General features: G+C 46.1%; 2 protein-coding genes across 7 annotated transcripts in view; one reads left to right on the top strand and one right to left on the bottom strand.

Annotated features, from left to right (window-relative positions):
• The window catches only part of WDSUB1 (WD repeat, sterile alpha motif and U-box domain containing 1), a 157,445-nt gene that overhangs the window by 121,974 nt on the left and 20,509 nt on the right, over window positions 1-14,962 (top strand). The gene's annotated exons all lie outside the window — the stretch shown is intronic.
• The window catches only part of TANC1 (tetratricopeptide repeat, ankyrin repeat and coiled-coil containing 1), a 324,590-nt gene that overhangs the window by 55,901 nt on the left and 253,727 nt on the right, over window positions 1-14,962 (bottom strand). For all 5 annotated transcript variants that reach the window (XM_068245707.1, XM_068245709.1, XM_068245710.1 and 2 more), the window contains 2 exons: window positions 9,240-9,476; window positions 2,999-3,184 (listed from right to left, as the gene is read on the bottom strand). In XM_068245707.1, the coding sequence (XP_068101808.1) occupies window positions 2,999-3,184; window positions 9,240-9,476 (423 nt within the window). The remainder of the gene's footprint in view (window positions 1-2,998; window positions 3,185-9,239; window positions 9,477-14,962) is intronic.

Genomic DNA, 14,962 nt, shown 5'->3' on the forward strand with positions numbered 1-14,962 from the left:
GTTGCTCTGCAGGGAGCCCAGCAGCACAACTGTACAGCGATCACAAAATATTGCTTTGAGCAGCGTTCTTGACGTCCCGAGTAAATGCACTTTTGAGAGATGTCAGAGGCATTTGGATCTCGGTTTGTATGCATTCGGGGTTAAAGAGAACCCGAGGTGGGTTTGAAGAATATTATCTGCATACAGAGGCTGGATCTGCCTATACAGCCCAGCCTCTGTTGCTATCCCAAACCCCCCTAAGGTCCCCCTGCACTCTGCAATCCCTCATAAATCACAGCCATGCTGCTGACAAACAGCTTGTCAGAGCTGGCTGTGTTTATCTCTATAGTGTCAGTCTGCTGCTCTCCCCGCCTCCTGCAGAACTCCAGTCCCCGCCTGCATCTCTTCCCTCCCTGCTGATTGGAGGGAAGGGACGGGGGCAGGGACCGGAGCTATGCAGGAGGCGGGGGAGCAGCTGAGACTGACACTACAGATGTAAACACAGCCTCACAGCACGGCTGTGATTTATGAGGGATTGCAGAGTGCAGGGGGACCTTAGTGGGGTTTGGGATAGCAACAGAGGCTGGGCTGTATAGGCAGATCCAGCCTCTGTATGCAGATAACATTCTTTAAACACACCTCGGGTTCTCTTTAAGCCTGTGCTGCGGCTGTTTGCACATATTGACGGTCATGTTTGTGCTGCTGTTACAACACGTTTTTTCGTTTTTATCACGTGTGGATGACGTTTGTTTACAATACACCCCCAGACACTAAATCACTGCAAAGCCGGATATGCAGCATTCCACCGAGTGCAATATTAAGTAGCAGAGCGGAACACTAATGCAGGAGTGAACTCAGGTTTACAACCACACATATACTATCATGTCTGGTCTTTAAAAAAAAAATGAATATACACACACATATTTATCCTCACCTTTCACTTACCATGACTCAAAAATGATTCAAATCAAAAATAAATACTCATGCACACAACCAGTGGTGTAGCAATAGGGGATGCAGAGGTTGTGACCAGCCGGGGCCCTTGGGCCAGAGGGACCCACTAGGGGCCTCAACCACAGTATTAGCTCTTCAATGGTGCTATGCTGGTAGTGATCACTTCTATATATGCTTTGAATAGAGGTAATCATTAACAGAATGTTTCCTTCCTCCGCTTACGCCTCTCATACTGTGGATGTCCTTGGCAGGTTTTGTGTTGCCACATGAATTATATTGTATAGAATGCTTTGGGGGCCCAATGTGAAACTTGCACTGGAGCCCTAAGTTCCGTAGCTACACACAACCCACCAAAATGACTGCATCCCATCTCATGGCCCACACTGGTCTCCCTCATTGCCACTGTGTTTTCCACATTGTCATAGTAACAGCTGAAGCTGTCACAGTGCTGTGGGCAAGGCAGAGGTTAACATACAGAGGGCAGGAAAGCACAATGTTTTTAAAAAAAAAAGGTAAAAGGCAGAGCTAGAGAAAAGATTTGACTAGCAAGAAGGAACTGCCCTTAACATTGGAGCCAAATTTTATTTGAAGAGAGTCTGAAGTGGGAGGAATATGGAGGCTGCAATCTTCATTCCCTTTTAAAGAGAACCCGAGGTGTGTTTAAAGAATGTTATCTGCATACAGAGGCTGGATCTGCCTATACAGCCCAGCCTCTGTTGCTATCCCAAACCCCACTAATGTCCCCCTGCACTCTGCAATCCCTTATAAATCACAGCCGTGCTGTGAGGCTGTGTTTACATCTGTAGTGTCAGTCTCAGCTGCTCCCCTCGTCTCCTGCATAGCTCCGGTCCCTGCCCCCGTCCCTTCCCTCCAATCAGCAGGGAGGGAAGGGATGCAGGCGGGGACTGGAGTTCTGCAGGAGGCGGGGAGAGCAGCAGACTGACACTATAGAGATAAACACAGCCAGCTCTGACAAGCTGTTTGTCAGCAGCGTGGCTGTGATTTATGAGGAGTTGCAGAGTGCAGGGGGACCTTAGGGGGGTTTGGGATAGCAACAGAGGCTGGGCTGTATAGGCAGATCCAGCCTCTGTATGCAGATAATATTCTTCAAACCCACCTCGGGTTCTCTTTAAACAATACCAGTTCCCTGACTTCTCTGACGACACCCTGTCCCTATTACAGCACTGGGCAAACTACGGCCCGCCGATAGGCAGCCAGATTCCTCTCTTTCTCCCCTCCCTACAAAGTTGCGCGTGGGCGATTAGTGGGGGTTAATACTTGTGCACTTGCTGCTTCCTGCGTCACATCCCCATGGTAACGGCATCATGTGCACTTTGTCACATGACACACGTCGCAGCGTGATAAGCTGGTGTGTCATGTGACGATGTGCAGGTAATGCAGTGTCCATGGAGACGCGACGCAGGAAGCGGCAAGTGCATAAGTATTAACCCCCGCTAATTGCCAGCCTGTAACTTTGTAGGAAGGAGGCGGCCAAAAACCAATAGGAATGCGGCCCGCACAATGCGGCCCAGGCCTGCCCTAGTACTAACAGATTCTCTGACTCTGCTCTGACTCCACTGGCTGCATGCTTGTTGCAGGTGCGCGACTGAGAGACAACGAATGCCAAATGCACAGCATGACGTTAGCCAGGCAGCTGGCATTGTTTATAGGGGAATGAAGATAGCAGCCTCCATATTCCTCTTATTATGGGTTTCTTTAAGAGACTCTTTCTTCTGGCAGGAAATACTTCCAGGTGGAAGGCCGTAGAAAATGTAAGAGTAGCTTTTTAATAATGCTGATGTTTCTAATTTTGATAAAGCATTTCTGAAATCAGTACGTTTAACGGTAAACACAATAAAAAAAATTCAAATAAACTACGTATTTGCAGCAAATGATAAGACCACCATGGAGCAGAAAGTACACGTGGTTATATATCACTGGGGTATTTTATACTATTATTGCATTTCACAGCAATAATAGTACTGCTCCACAGACTATTCTCACAGGACCTTTCTCTCCTTCTTACGGTATCTACAACACCAATTGGTGCAGCTAGGCTAAGTACCTCTGTGTGCCCCATACTGGCTGCCGCCGTCAGAGCCTGCTGGAGGGCGTGGCTCCGCCTCACGTAGTTTGGCTGCTGGTTAGAAGACGTCCAATCACAGTCCAGTAAAAACTTGAGAATGTCGCAGTGCCCTCTCAGAGCACAGTGCACCAGCGCACTCTGGCCTTTCTTGTCTATGTGATCCACCTGCAACAGACAGAAAAACACTTTACTCACCACATTAAAAAAAAAACAGCCTGGGTGTGGAAATGCAGTCATTAAATATTGCTATAAGGCCTGGGATACGCTGCAGCTTTCAGGAATCACAGCGATTTCCAAAAAGCGCATTGTACTGCATTTTCATTGCAATTTTTTAGGAATGATCAGCCAGTAATTGTCGGCTATAGTTCATTCCGAACAATTCGCAAAATACCTGCAGGACTTGCGTTTGAGGAAAGTGGCAGTGGAACCAGCCGCATTGATTAACATTAGCCTAACCCTTTAGGAATCGCTGGTGATTCCAAAGAGCGGCTTAAAGCACTGTTGTGGGTCCTAGGCCTTCACATATGAGTCCCCTGCACCCACCACCACACATGCTGCTTGTCATCAGGGCTGTGAAGTCAGAGGTGGAGTCGGAGCAATTTTGGGTACCTGGAGTCGGTGGTTTCATAAACTGAGGAGTCAGAGTTGGATGATTTTTGTACCGACTACACAGCCCTGCTTGTCATTTTGTCCGAGTTTAAAAAATACTGTGGGCACTAGTATGGTTTAGGTGACCCAGCAGGAAATCATTATAGAGAAATTTTACTAACGTGATTGGGTGGACAGCATCCTCTCAAATTCTTAGGTTTCAGATAGGTTGTAGTAATAATACCCCCACACTATTCAGCCAATTAAGATGCTTCAAGTTGTAGAGGGTGCTGAGTTTGGAGAACTGTTCCCTATGAAGTTTTGCGCTGGGTCCCCTCAACCAGGGTTTCTCAACTCAGTCCTCGAGTACCCCCAAACGGTGCATGTTTTTCAGAAAACCACAAACATTCACAGGTGAGGTAATTAATGTCTCAGCACAGTTTATTAATTACCTCTGTGGATTCCCAAAAAAAAAGCACAGTCGTCATTTGTCAACTGTGAGTGAATACTGCATGGTTTGTACCAGTCCTTACACCCTGATAAAAAGAACATTCTTCCTCCCAGAACAGCCAATCAGATTCTCTCATTCATGCAACTGCATTGTGTAAAGACAAAACAGAGGACCCAACTGGTTGCTGTTCACAAAAACAAAGAAGAAAAACTCCTCCCTACAAACAATGAGATGTGTGGAGAACATGAAGCGTTGCCAGATTCACTGAAATCCAGCAACAGCAGTGGCGGCAGAGCAGGAAGTGTTTCCTCCACATGCTTCATTAGATGAGAGAGCACAACATCTGCTGGATATTACAGAGGAAGGGGACGCATTCTAACAAATTCCTATTAATGACCCAGGATCCAGTAACACGGTAACCCGCAACCTCCCGGCGGCCACATACGGAGCAAATTCCACACACATGGGGAGTGCGAATTACACCTCCTACTACAGCTATTGTAAAACATACCAGAGTGGAGATCACAAGATAATCAATAGGGGGAGGCTAGCAACGTGCATATAATTATTTTAGGCACAGTGCAATTAAGACATATGTAACTTTTATTTACAATCGTACAACTTGGCTGAGGTCCATGGAGTCAAGTTATATATTATATACAGAACAAAGTATACTGTATACGAAAAGTAAATGCCAATTAAAGTATTCAAACTAACTGTGTTAAAAAAATGCTGCTTACCGTATGTACTCGCATACAAGCCGAATTTTTGACCCCCAAAAAGTGGCCCAAAAAGTGGGGGTCTCGGCTTGTATGCGAGTCACTTATTTTTTGTGCCTATGTCTAACCTTTTGAGGATCGGAGAGTGGCTCAGAGAGTGCAGCGGTGAATCTGAACAGTGAGCAGGCTTGCAGCGATGTTTCACAAGCTGATCGGGGCCGAAGGGGAGCGGACAGCTGAGAGATCGGACGCGGAGGGTGGAGAGCATAGCTGCAGCCGTTCGATGTCCGCAGCGAGAGCAGAGCAGGAGCGATAGATGGCCACACAGAATAGAAACACAGCAGGAGTGCTCTTCCGTGTTCATAATCTCGCGCTTCCTGCTGTTTCCGCACCATGTAAACCCATTGGCTATTACCAGCTATTACCAGCCAATGGGCTCACAAGGTGCAGACATAGAAGGAAGCGCGAGATTATGAACACGGAAGAGCACTCCTGCTGTGTTTCTATTCTGTGTGGCCATCTATCGCTCCTGCTCTGCTCTCGCTGCGGACATCGAACGGCTGCAGCTATGCTCTCTGCATCCGGTCTCTCAGCTCCTGTTGCGATCCTGGCTATTCATCCCTGCTGCTCTGCTTTTCCTCCTGGAATCCGACCTCTGTGTTCTTCACCCCCCCCCACATATGATCTTCAGCAGCTGAAGCATGTTGCTGCAGGAACTGTAAGCCTGCTGACTGTTCATCACCGCTGCACTCTCCGATCCTCAGAAGGTCAGTCCGCATCTGACTGTGATTCTGGGTGGTCAATCATTGCTCCTGCTCTGCTCCCCCCAGGGCTTACAATCACGGCGGTGGGCATGGTAATAATCACTGCGGTGGGCATGGTAATAATCACTGTAAAAGCTGCTGTTATACAGAACCCTGGGGTGTGCATAAAAACCCCAGGAGCTGCTGCACTTCCTACCTACCAATCATTTTTTCATTTATTTTTTTAGGTAAAAGTTGGGGGGTCAGCTTATATGCTAGTCGGCTTATATGCGAGTATATACGGTATGTTGACCGAATAGCCCAGGCACTGATGTAAATATATAATTTAACAGCTTCATAATTAAAAGAGCTCAAATGTGATTTTTTTTTTTGTGCAACAAACCTCCTGCAGCAAAAAAAAAAATATTGTCTTTAAGGTTGAATGATGTGGCCAGTACAGGTACTGGCTTCAGTGTCTATTGGTGTAAGTACTGCTTCTTGGATTGCATCATCCCACTGTCCAACCTTGAAAGGAGAATGGCACAGGCAGAATCTCTGTGAGAAGAGTCCAGCCTACAGCACAGACAGTAGAGCAGAAAGTGGTAGACGGTTCGATTTCCTGTTCAGGTACAGTACTTTAAAGGAATTATCAGGCAATAAAGCGAAAATGAGATCTACTTACCCGGGGCTTCCTCCAACCCCTGGCAAGCCGATATCTCTTGCCTCAGCTCCAGTGCCCTGGCATCCCCTTTATTTAAGATGGCAACTTCGCCCGGTAGGGATCTTCTGTGCCAACGCACTCACGTGGTCTGGAGTGTTCTTCGCAGGCGCAGACCTACTACGCCTGTACAATACGCGCCGAACCACATCAGCGCAATTGCGAGCAGCTCTCGCACAGGTGCAGTAGTTGCCGACCTGGCGAGGTCACCAACTTCAATGGAGGGGATCCCAGGATTCTGGAGCTGCGGAAAGGGACATATCGGCTGCCAGGGTCTGGAGGAAGCCATAAGTAAGTAGATCTCATTCTCGCTTTATTGCCTTAAAAGTGGATGCGTTAGATAATCAGATAACGATGGAGCTTCTACACAGACAAAATCTCTACAACTACAGCTGGAATAAGCCTTTAAAGCAGGGGTCTCAAACTTAATTTACCTGGGGGCCGCAGGAGGCAAAGTCAGGATGAGGCCGCATAAGGGATTTCACAAAAAAATACAATCAGCAGCTCCCGCCCGCAATCCCCGTCCCTTGCATTGATTTTTATTTCAAAATCAAATTCACACTGAAGCGAACTATTTTGCCTATTTTACCTTCTAGTTCGCTTCAGTGCTCCCATTACAATAAATCCGCCACGTCCCCGCCGCTAAACGAGGGCTGCAGAGCCCCCAAATCACCCGGGGGGCAATCCGCCGGCATTTCCTGGAAGGGACAGAGCTTTCAGCTTTAACTCTGCCCCTCCTGACGTCAATCGCAGCGATGTGCCGCGATTGACGTCCAGGAAATGCCGGCGGATTGCCCCCCGGGCGATTTGGGGGCTCTGCAGCCCTCGTTTAGCGGCGGGGATGCGGCGGATTACTTGGGAGCACTGAAGCGAACTATAAGGAAGCTTTTGCCGGCGCGGGCCACAAAATATTGCATCGAGGGCCGCAAATGGCCCGCGGGCCGCGAGTTTGAGACCCCTGCTTTAAAGGATACCTGAAGTGAGAGAGATAGGGAGGACGCCATATTTATTTCCTTTTAAGCTGTCCTCCTGATCCTCCGCCTCTAATACTTTTAGCCAAAGACCCTAAACAAGCAGCACATCAGGTGTTTCTGACATTATTGTTAGATCTGACAAGATTAGTTGCAAGCTTGTTTCTGGTGTGATTCAAACACTACTGCTGCCAAATAGACCAGCAGGACTGCCAGGTAACTGGTATTGCTTAAACAGAAATAAATATGGCAGCCTCCATACACTTCTCACTTCAGGTTCCTTTTGAATACCTTACTTTCATTGCTGATTGATCCCCAATTATTTTATTTAGTTAATGCAGAAAAGTGTAAGCTTATAGGGTCTACAGGGAGTGCAGAATTATTAGGCAAATGAGTATTTTGACCACATCATCCTCTTTATGCATGTTGTCTTGCTCCAAGCTGTATAGGCTCGAAAGCCTACTACCAATTAAGCATATTAGGTGATGGCCATCTCTGTAATGAGAAGGGGTGTGGTCTAATGACATCAACACCCTATATCAGGTGTGCATAATTATTAGGCAACTTCCTTTCCTTTGGAAAAATGGGTCAAAGAAGGACTTGACAGGCTCAGAAAAGTCAAAAATAGTGAGATATCTTGCAGAGGGATGCAGCACTCTTAAAATTGCAAAGCTTCTGAAGTGAGATCACCGAACAATCAAGCGTTTCATTCAAAATAGTCAACAGGGTCGCAAGAAGCGTGTGGAAAAACCAAGGTGCAAAATAACTGCCCATGAACTGAGAAAAGTCAAGCGTGCAGCTGTCAAGATGCCACTTGCCACCAGTTTGGCCATATTTCAGAGCTGCAACATCACTGGAGTGCCCAAAAGCACAAGGTGTGCAATACTCAGAGACATGGCCAAGGTAAGAAAGGCTGAAAGACGACCACTGAACAAGACACACAAGCTGAAACGTCGAGACCGGGCCAAGAAATATCTCAAGACAAGATTTTTCTAAGGTTTTATGGACTGATGAAATGAGAGTGAGTCTTGATGGGCCAGATGGATGGGCCCGTGGCTGGATTGGTAAAGGGCAGAGAGCTCCAGTCCGACTCAGACGCCAGCAAGGTGGAGGTGGAGTACTGGTTTGGGCTGGTATCATCAAAGATGAGCTTGTGGGGCCTTTTCGGGTTGAGGATGGAGTCAAGCTCAACTCCCAGTCCTACTGCCAGTTTCTGCAAGACACCTTCTTCAAGCAGTGGTACAGGAAGAAGTCTGCATCCTTCAAGAAAAACATGATTTTCATGCAAGACAATGCTCCATCACACGCGTCCAAGTACTCCACAGCGTGGCTGGCAAGAAAGGGTATAAAAGAAAAAAAATTAATGACATGGCCTCCTTGTTCACCTGATCTGAATCCCATTGAGAACCTGTGGTCCATCATAAAATGTGAGATTTACAAGGAGGGAAAACAGTACACCTCTCTGAACAGTGTCTGGGAGGCTGTGGTTGCTGCTGCACGCAATGTTGATGGTGAACAGATAAAAACACGGACAGAATCCATGGATGGCAGGCTTTTGAGTGTCCTTGCAAAGAAAAGTGGCTTTATTGGTCACTGATTTGTTTTTGTTTTGTTTTTGAATGTCAGAAATGTATATTTGTGAATGTTTAGATGTTATATTTGTTTCACTGGTAAAAATAAATAATTGAAATGGGTATATATTTGTTTTTTGTTAAGTTGCCTAATAATTATGCACAGTGATAGTCACCTGCACACACAGATATCCCCCTAAAATAGCTAAAACTAAAAAACTAAAAACTACTTTCAAAAATATTCAGCTTTGATATTAATGAGTTTTTTGGGTTCATTGAGAACATGATTGTTGTTCAATAATACAATTATTCATTAAAAATACAACTTGCCTAATAATTCTGCACTCCCTGTATGCTCCATTCAGAACAAAGTTGCTGTTGCTGCTAAGAGTGTGCATTTCTTGAAGACTGAATTTCAAATATATTATTTTAATGAAAAAATGGGATGATTTATATTACCTTTGCTCCCTTTTTGCATAGAAGGGTGACGATATTCAGGTGCCCGGAAGCTGCCGCGTAGCACAGGGGGGTCATTCCGCTCTCAGACATCCCATCTACGGCTGCCCCAAACTCCAGCAATAGGCTAACCATCTCCTCGTGGCCTAGGTGCGCCTGGACGCAAGGGATAGGGGCGTTGTTTAGCACTTCTGTCTTGTAGTTGACATTTGCCCCTGCCGAAATGAGGAGTCGGCTCACCTGCAAAAAGAATCACGGAGTACATCAGGTTTCTTGCGGGACACGGGAACAATATAGGCAGCTGCAGCAAATTAATTCAGCTCAGATGCAGCCAAAACCACAAAGACATTTGTATATGTACTTACACCCGGCCTGTGATATTCCCTGCAACAAGATACCACGGATAGAACCCGTTCTCTTGACACAGGACATGGGAAAACAGTGTGTTCTAATAAAGAGGACTGACAGATGAGAAACGTATAATAGATGTAAGCTTATATAAGCATGTAGAAAATTGCTTTACTCCGTAACGGAACAAAAACCTCCCGATAGAAGGCAGCGGAACACTGACAGTATTAAATAGGCTTCTGGAATGGAAAAACGATTACAAAATTCCATTATCACAGCATTGATGGCAGTGCTTAACCTGTGGGATCAACTGACCTTTCCCTCACACTGCAACAGCCATTATCTGACAATCACAGAGCAAGAGATGTTGTATAAAAAGGTCATTTTGTAGACATCATCCCCTCTGATTTCTGCTCCACGAAGCAGCGGCCATTTTGAAAACTAAATTGATGATTGGATTGGGCCTGTGCAACCAATCTTATTACTGTCTGTAACACGAGCGCAAAGAGCAAGAATGTAAAGCTCTTGTGCCACTGAATTGCACAAGATAGATTTTCATCAGAAAAACACGCTCTTTATCACTTGAGAAAGCACATAGAACAACGCTTATGTGCCCAAAGCCTTATACACATTCACGGTAAACTAAAACCGATCACCACAATTACAATACATCTGATGAGGAAATGCCAGTCTGTAGTAACAATATCATTTTCACTGTAACTACTCAGGTTTACATTTGATTATCGAGATGGGCCAGTTTTGTTTTAGACATGTTATTTGTGGATTGAATCAGTGCTTCAGGAGTCTTTGGACAGTGTCTAGCAAAGTGCAAAGTAGTTTACATGGGTGACTGCCGGTGGTGCCTTTACACTTTTCTGCAACCAAGGCACTGGTTTCCATCATCCCAAAGCGTTTTAAGCCCCTAGGGGGGATATGGAATCGTAAAAGCCGCTAGATGCTACACACAGCACCTCAGAAAATTCAATAGACCGCGGCACTCATGCAATCGCCGGCAAACAATGGTAAACACATTGGCTTCAATTCATCAAGCATTACCGCATTCGGTAATGCTGAAAACAGCTGACTTAACGAAGCACTTTAGAAAATGTTAATTCATCAAAGCTGTTACCGAATGAGAAGCTGAAATGACACAGCAATGAGATAAATTACCGACATGTGCTCAACAAATGTTAATTCATCAAGGTTCCCACATTCGATAACACATTCGGTGTTTATCTCAAGCTCTCCCCTGTCGTTACAGGCTTCGAAAGCCTTCTGTGTGAATGTTTTCATGATTAGCAGGAGCAGGCAGCCAATAGAAACAGCCCCTGTTCTCCTGCAAGTGCCTCTGATAGGTCACACAGGCTTCTCCACACAAGCTTTCAGACCCCCCAAGCAGTGAGCAGAGAGAACGGGTCAAAATATATCCCCAGATTCCCTTCGGTGGTGTAACCCTTTCAGGCCCTGTTTGATAATGCAAAGATGCTGGTGGTGAAATCACCAAGCATGGCATTTGTAATGTCTCCAGGAAGTTCATCTACGTTGTGGCAAATAAATAAAATGTTAAGAAAGACTGATCAACAGATTCAGAGCAGCAGAGGCAGTATAAATAACAGTAACTATAACACCTTAAGGCCCCGTTCACACTGCACGCGTTTCCAGCCGCGTTTTGGAAACGCGTGCAGGTGGCCGACACGCACGACATCAGACATTGCATAGAGTGCAATGTCTGATGTTCACACTGCATGCGTTCCGGACCTGTGCGGTCCGGGAACGCATGCTGCACGCATTTTTTGCAAAAACGCATGGCTGTCCCATTCACTTTTCAGTGATGGGATCAGCCACGCAACGCATACAAACGCGGATGGCGTGCGTTCGTACGCGTTGCGTTTTGTGTGCGTGCCCGTCCGCGTTTGTAATGTGAACGAGGCCTTACATCTAAAGGGATGTCTGGATGCCTTCTATTGTTATCAGCTTGTAACAACACATGGACATTCCAAGCTGCTCTGCACCACTCTGCTGTTATCGAACAGCCTTTGATGAATTGAAGCCTAGTAGTTCGGTAACTTAAAGAACCTCTACCACACATGGGAAAATATTGATGAATTAGCACAGTGAAGTGTAAAATACCGAATGCGGTATTTTAAGGACTGGGGTTTTGTTATCGAACACCCTTTGATGAATTGAAGCCATTGAGCTAAAAAAAAAAAAAAAAAAACAAAAAAAAAAACAACCTATCCCATTCATCTCAATGTAGGATGTGTTCGATTCCGGCGGTAAACAACTAGCATAGCCTCCGGCAGTCATCCGTGTAAACTAGCACTAAATGTGGCTGTTCTGACTAGAGAGGTGTGTTTAATTCAGCTAAACACTGAACCAGAACTTTGCATGGGTTAACCAGGTTTAGAAGCTAATAATTAACTGATGGCCAAGTGATTAATTATATCAAACCTGAACTGAAAATGAAAAGTCAAAATAAACATACAAGCATTATACTTACCTCCTGTGCAGTCCTGGATGTACATCACAGGAGCCTATAGGCACAGATATCCTGGCACCCTAGACTTCACCCTCCGTGGACCTACAAACACCCAACAAACAGCACCACAAGTATGCTGGCTGTCCCAGCTGTCACTTCTCCCTTAGTTCCTTTGCCCTTCATAGGTAGCTACAGGTGTCCCTTATTAGGTAGCCAGAAGTACCCTCAATATTAAGTAGCTAGTAGTGCCCCCGACTGAAGTGAGATCTCGTCAGTGGAATGGGTCTCGTTTATGCTCTGCATGGTTCTCTGCAAAGGGAATGAGGGAGGGAGGTACTAGGTGAGGGGAGTGAGCCGCCTTTCCATCATCAGGCGCCTGTAGGCATGTGCCAATACTGCCTTATGGTAAATCCGGCCCTGCTCCTGTGTACTCCTCAATCTCTTTCTCCTCTCCTGCGTCCTGTTTGTCCTCTGTAATCAATGGAATTCTCTGTCCTCCATTTTAAAAATGGCCATTACCCCATAACAGCTTACCCCTGGTCAGCACATGGTTAAACTGTAATATCGCCCACTTGAGCCATAGTGAAACATGGACATTACCTTGCTCATCAGTTGTCCTTTCAGTCATAACTGACAGCAACTGATATATTTCAGTCCTGACTAAATCTTGTCATAACTAGAAGGAATCATTGTAAGAAGAAAATGGTGAGCTTCTAAGAGGAACTGACGGCAAGGTGAGTATGTAGTATTTATTTGCAGGTGCATTATGGGTTTGTTTTAAATAATTTTACTCGGTACAAGTTCCCTTTTAGTTTTCAGTTAACCAATCATTAGCTCCTGAATCTGAGAAGCCCTGCGTGACAATCTGGTTCAGCTGTCCCTAATTCCTGTTCCTACAGGTCGGGGAGATTTAAAAAAAAATAAAAATGTGTTTAGTCAATTGAGTTTCTTATCTTATTGTGAGCCCCGAAGTAATGAGACTGTCAACCTTATATATAGATGTACTAGCTGATTGCCCGGCGTTGCCCGGGTATGTATTTGGCTGGTGTTGGCTCCGCCTACTTTTTCTAACCCTAACACACAATTACTCACTGACCAAGTTTGTGAGCTTTGCGGTCTTTGGTATCAATAATCTGCTTTGAAATGAAACAAATCTGATTGGCTGTGTGTGGCTCCACCCCCTTTTCTGAATTTGAACCCCAGTCACCCAATAACCAACTGTACCAGGTTTGAGGCCTGTGCCATTAACAGTTCAAGAACGGTAGCAATTAAATATTCCCCTTGAAAAGCAACAGGTGAAGTTTGATTCACTTTTGTAGGCTCCACCCACTTTTCTGAATATTAATCCAAGTCACCCAGTGACCAACTGTGCAAAGTTTAAAAACCCTGCCATTAACAGAATGGCTGCAGTTTATATTTTCCCAATGAAATTTGTATTTGTCTCCACCCACTGATGACCCGGCGTTGCCCGGGAATGTATTTGACTGGTGTTGGCTCCGCCCACTTTCTAACCCTAACACACAAACACTCAATGACCAAGTTTGTGAGCTTTGGGGTCTTTGGCATCAATAATTTGTATATTCCCATATTAATTAAACAAATCTGATTGGCTGTTTGTGGCTCCACCCCTCTCCAGCATTTGAACCCCAGTCACCCAATGACCAACTGTAGCAGGTTTGAGGCATCTGCTATTAACAGTGTAAAAATGGCAGCAATTTAAATATTCCACTTGAAAATCAACAGGTGAATTTTGATTGGCTATTATAGGCTCCACCCACTTCCCTGAATATTAATCTCAGTCACTCAGTGACCATCTGGGCAAAGATTGGGAACCCTGAAATAAACATTGTAAGAAGGGCTGCAGTTTACACTTTCCCAGTGTAATTTGTTTTTGGCTCCGCCCACTTTTTGTAACCTGGACACAAAGTCACTACTCAATGCCCAAGTTTGAGAGTTTTGGGGCCCTTGACATCAATAATTTGTATTTTCCCATGAAATGAAACAAATCTGATTCACTGTTTGTGGCTCTGTCCCCTTTTCTGAATTTGAACCTCAGCGACCCAATGATCAACTGTACCAGGTTTGTGCAAGAATGGCAGCAATTTTTATATTCTCCTTGAAAAGTGACATGTAATTTTTGATTGGCATTTTTAGGTTCCACCCACTTTTATGAATATTAATCCCAGTCACTCAGTAACCAGCTATGCTAATGCTTGATTGATCAAGATGGCGCTGCATAGGCAGCCACGGCAACAGGGCTCCGGCCTCTTCTTCTCTTTACTATCACTTTACTAAGATTTTTACTCCCTAATCTCCCCCTAATCTAAAGGGGAGGATGCGGGGATGCCGTGGGAGACAATCGGAGACGTGCTGATGCAGGCACAGAGCTCCTGGGTCTGAGCTGCGGGCCTCCAGCTGATCATGCGATCAGCTGTTCAGGCCCTTGTGCTCTCCCATCAGCTGGCTGCTCCTCACGCTGCCGCTCTGTCTGGGAGGAACGGAGACCCACAGAGGTGCAGCCACAACTCTGCTGCCGGGGCAGCAAGCCAGCCAGCGACATGCGGATGCTCTGCCGTGATCGAGGGACTCGTAGGCTGCCTGACCCACACTACGGCTCCGGAGCAACCAGACGCCGCCGGAGACATGCGGGCTGCCCTGCCGCCATCTGAGGACTTGGAGCTCCTTATCGAGAGCCAGGCACCATCGCAGGGACATGCGGACCGCTCCACCGCCACGGCCCAGAGGGGATTGGTGCACCTCTGATGGACTGTTTTTGAGATGAGGCGGTCAGTGGTGGGGAAGGAAGGCACTGGGGATCGTGCACATGCCCGACTTGCAAGGCGTGATTGCACCAGCAGCTGAGCGGCCGCCGCCACCCACGTGGAGGGACCATAGGCCC

The sequence above is a fragment of the Hyperolius riggenbachi genome, chromosome 7, assembly GCF_040937935.1.
Source record: "Hyperolius riggenbachi isolate aHypRig1 chromosome 7, aHypRig1.pri, whole genome shotgun sequence".
In the NCBI taxonomy this organism is placed as follows: Eukaryota; Metazoa; Chordata; class Amphibia; order Anura; family Hyperoliidae; genus Hyperolius; species Hyperolius riggenbachi.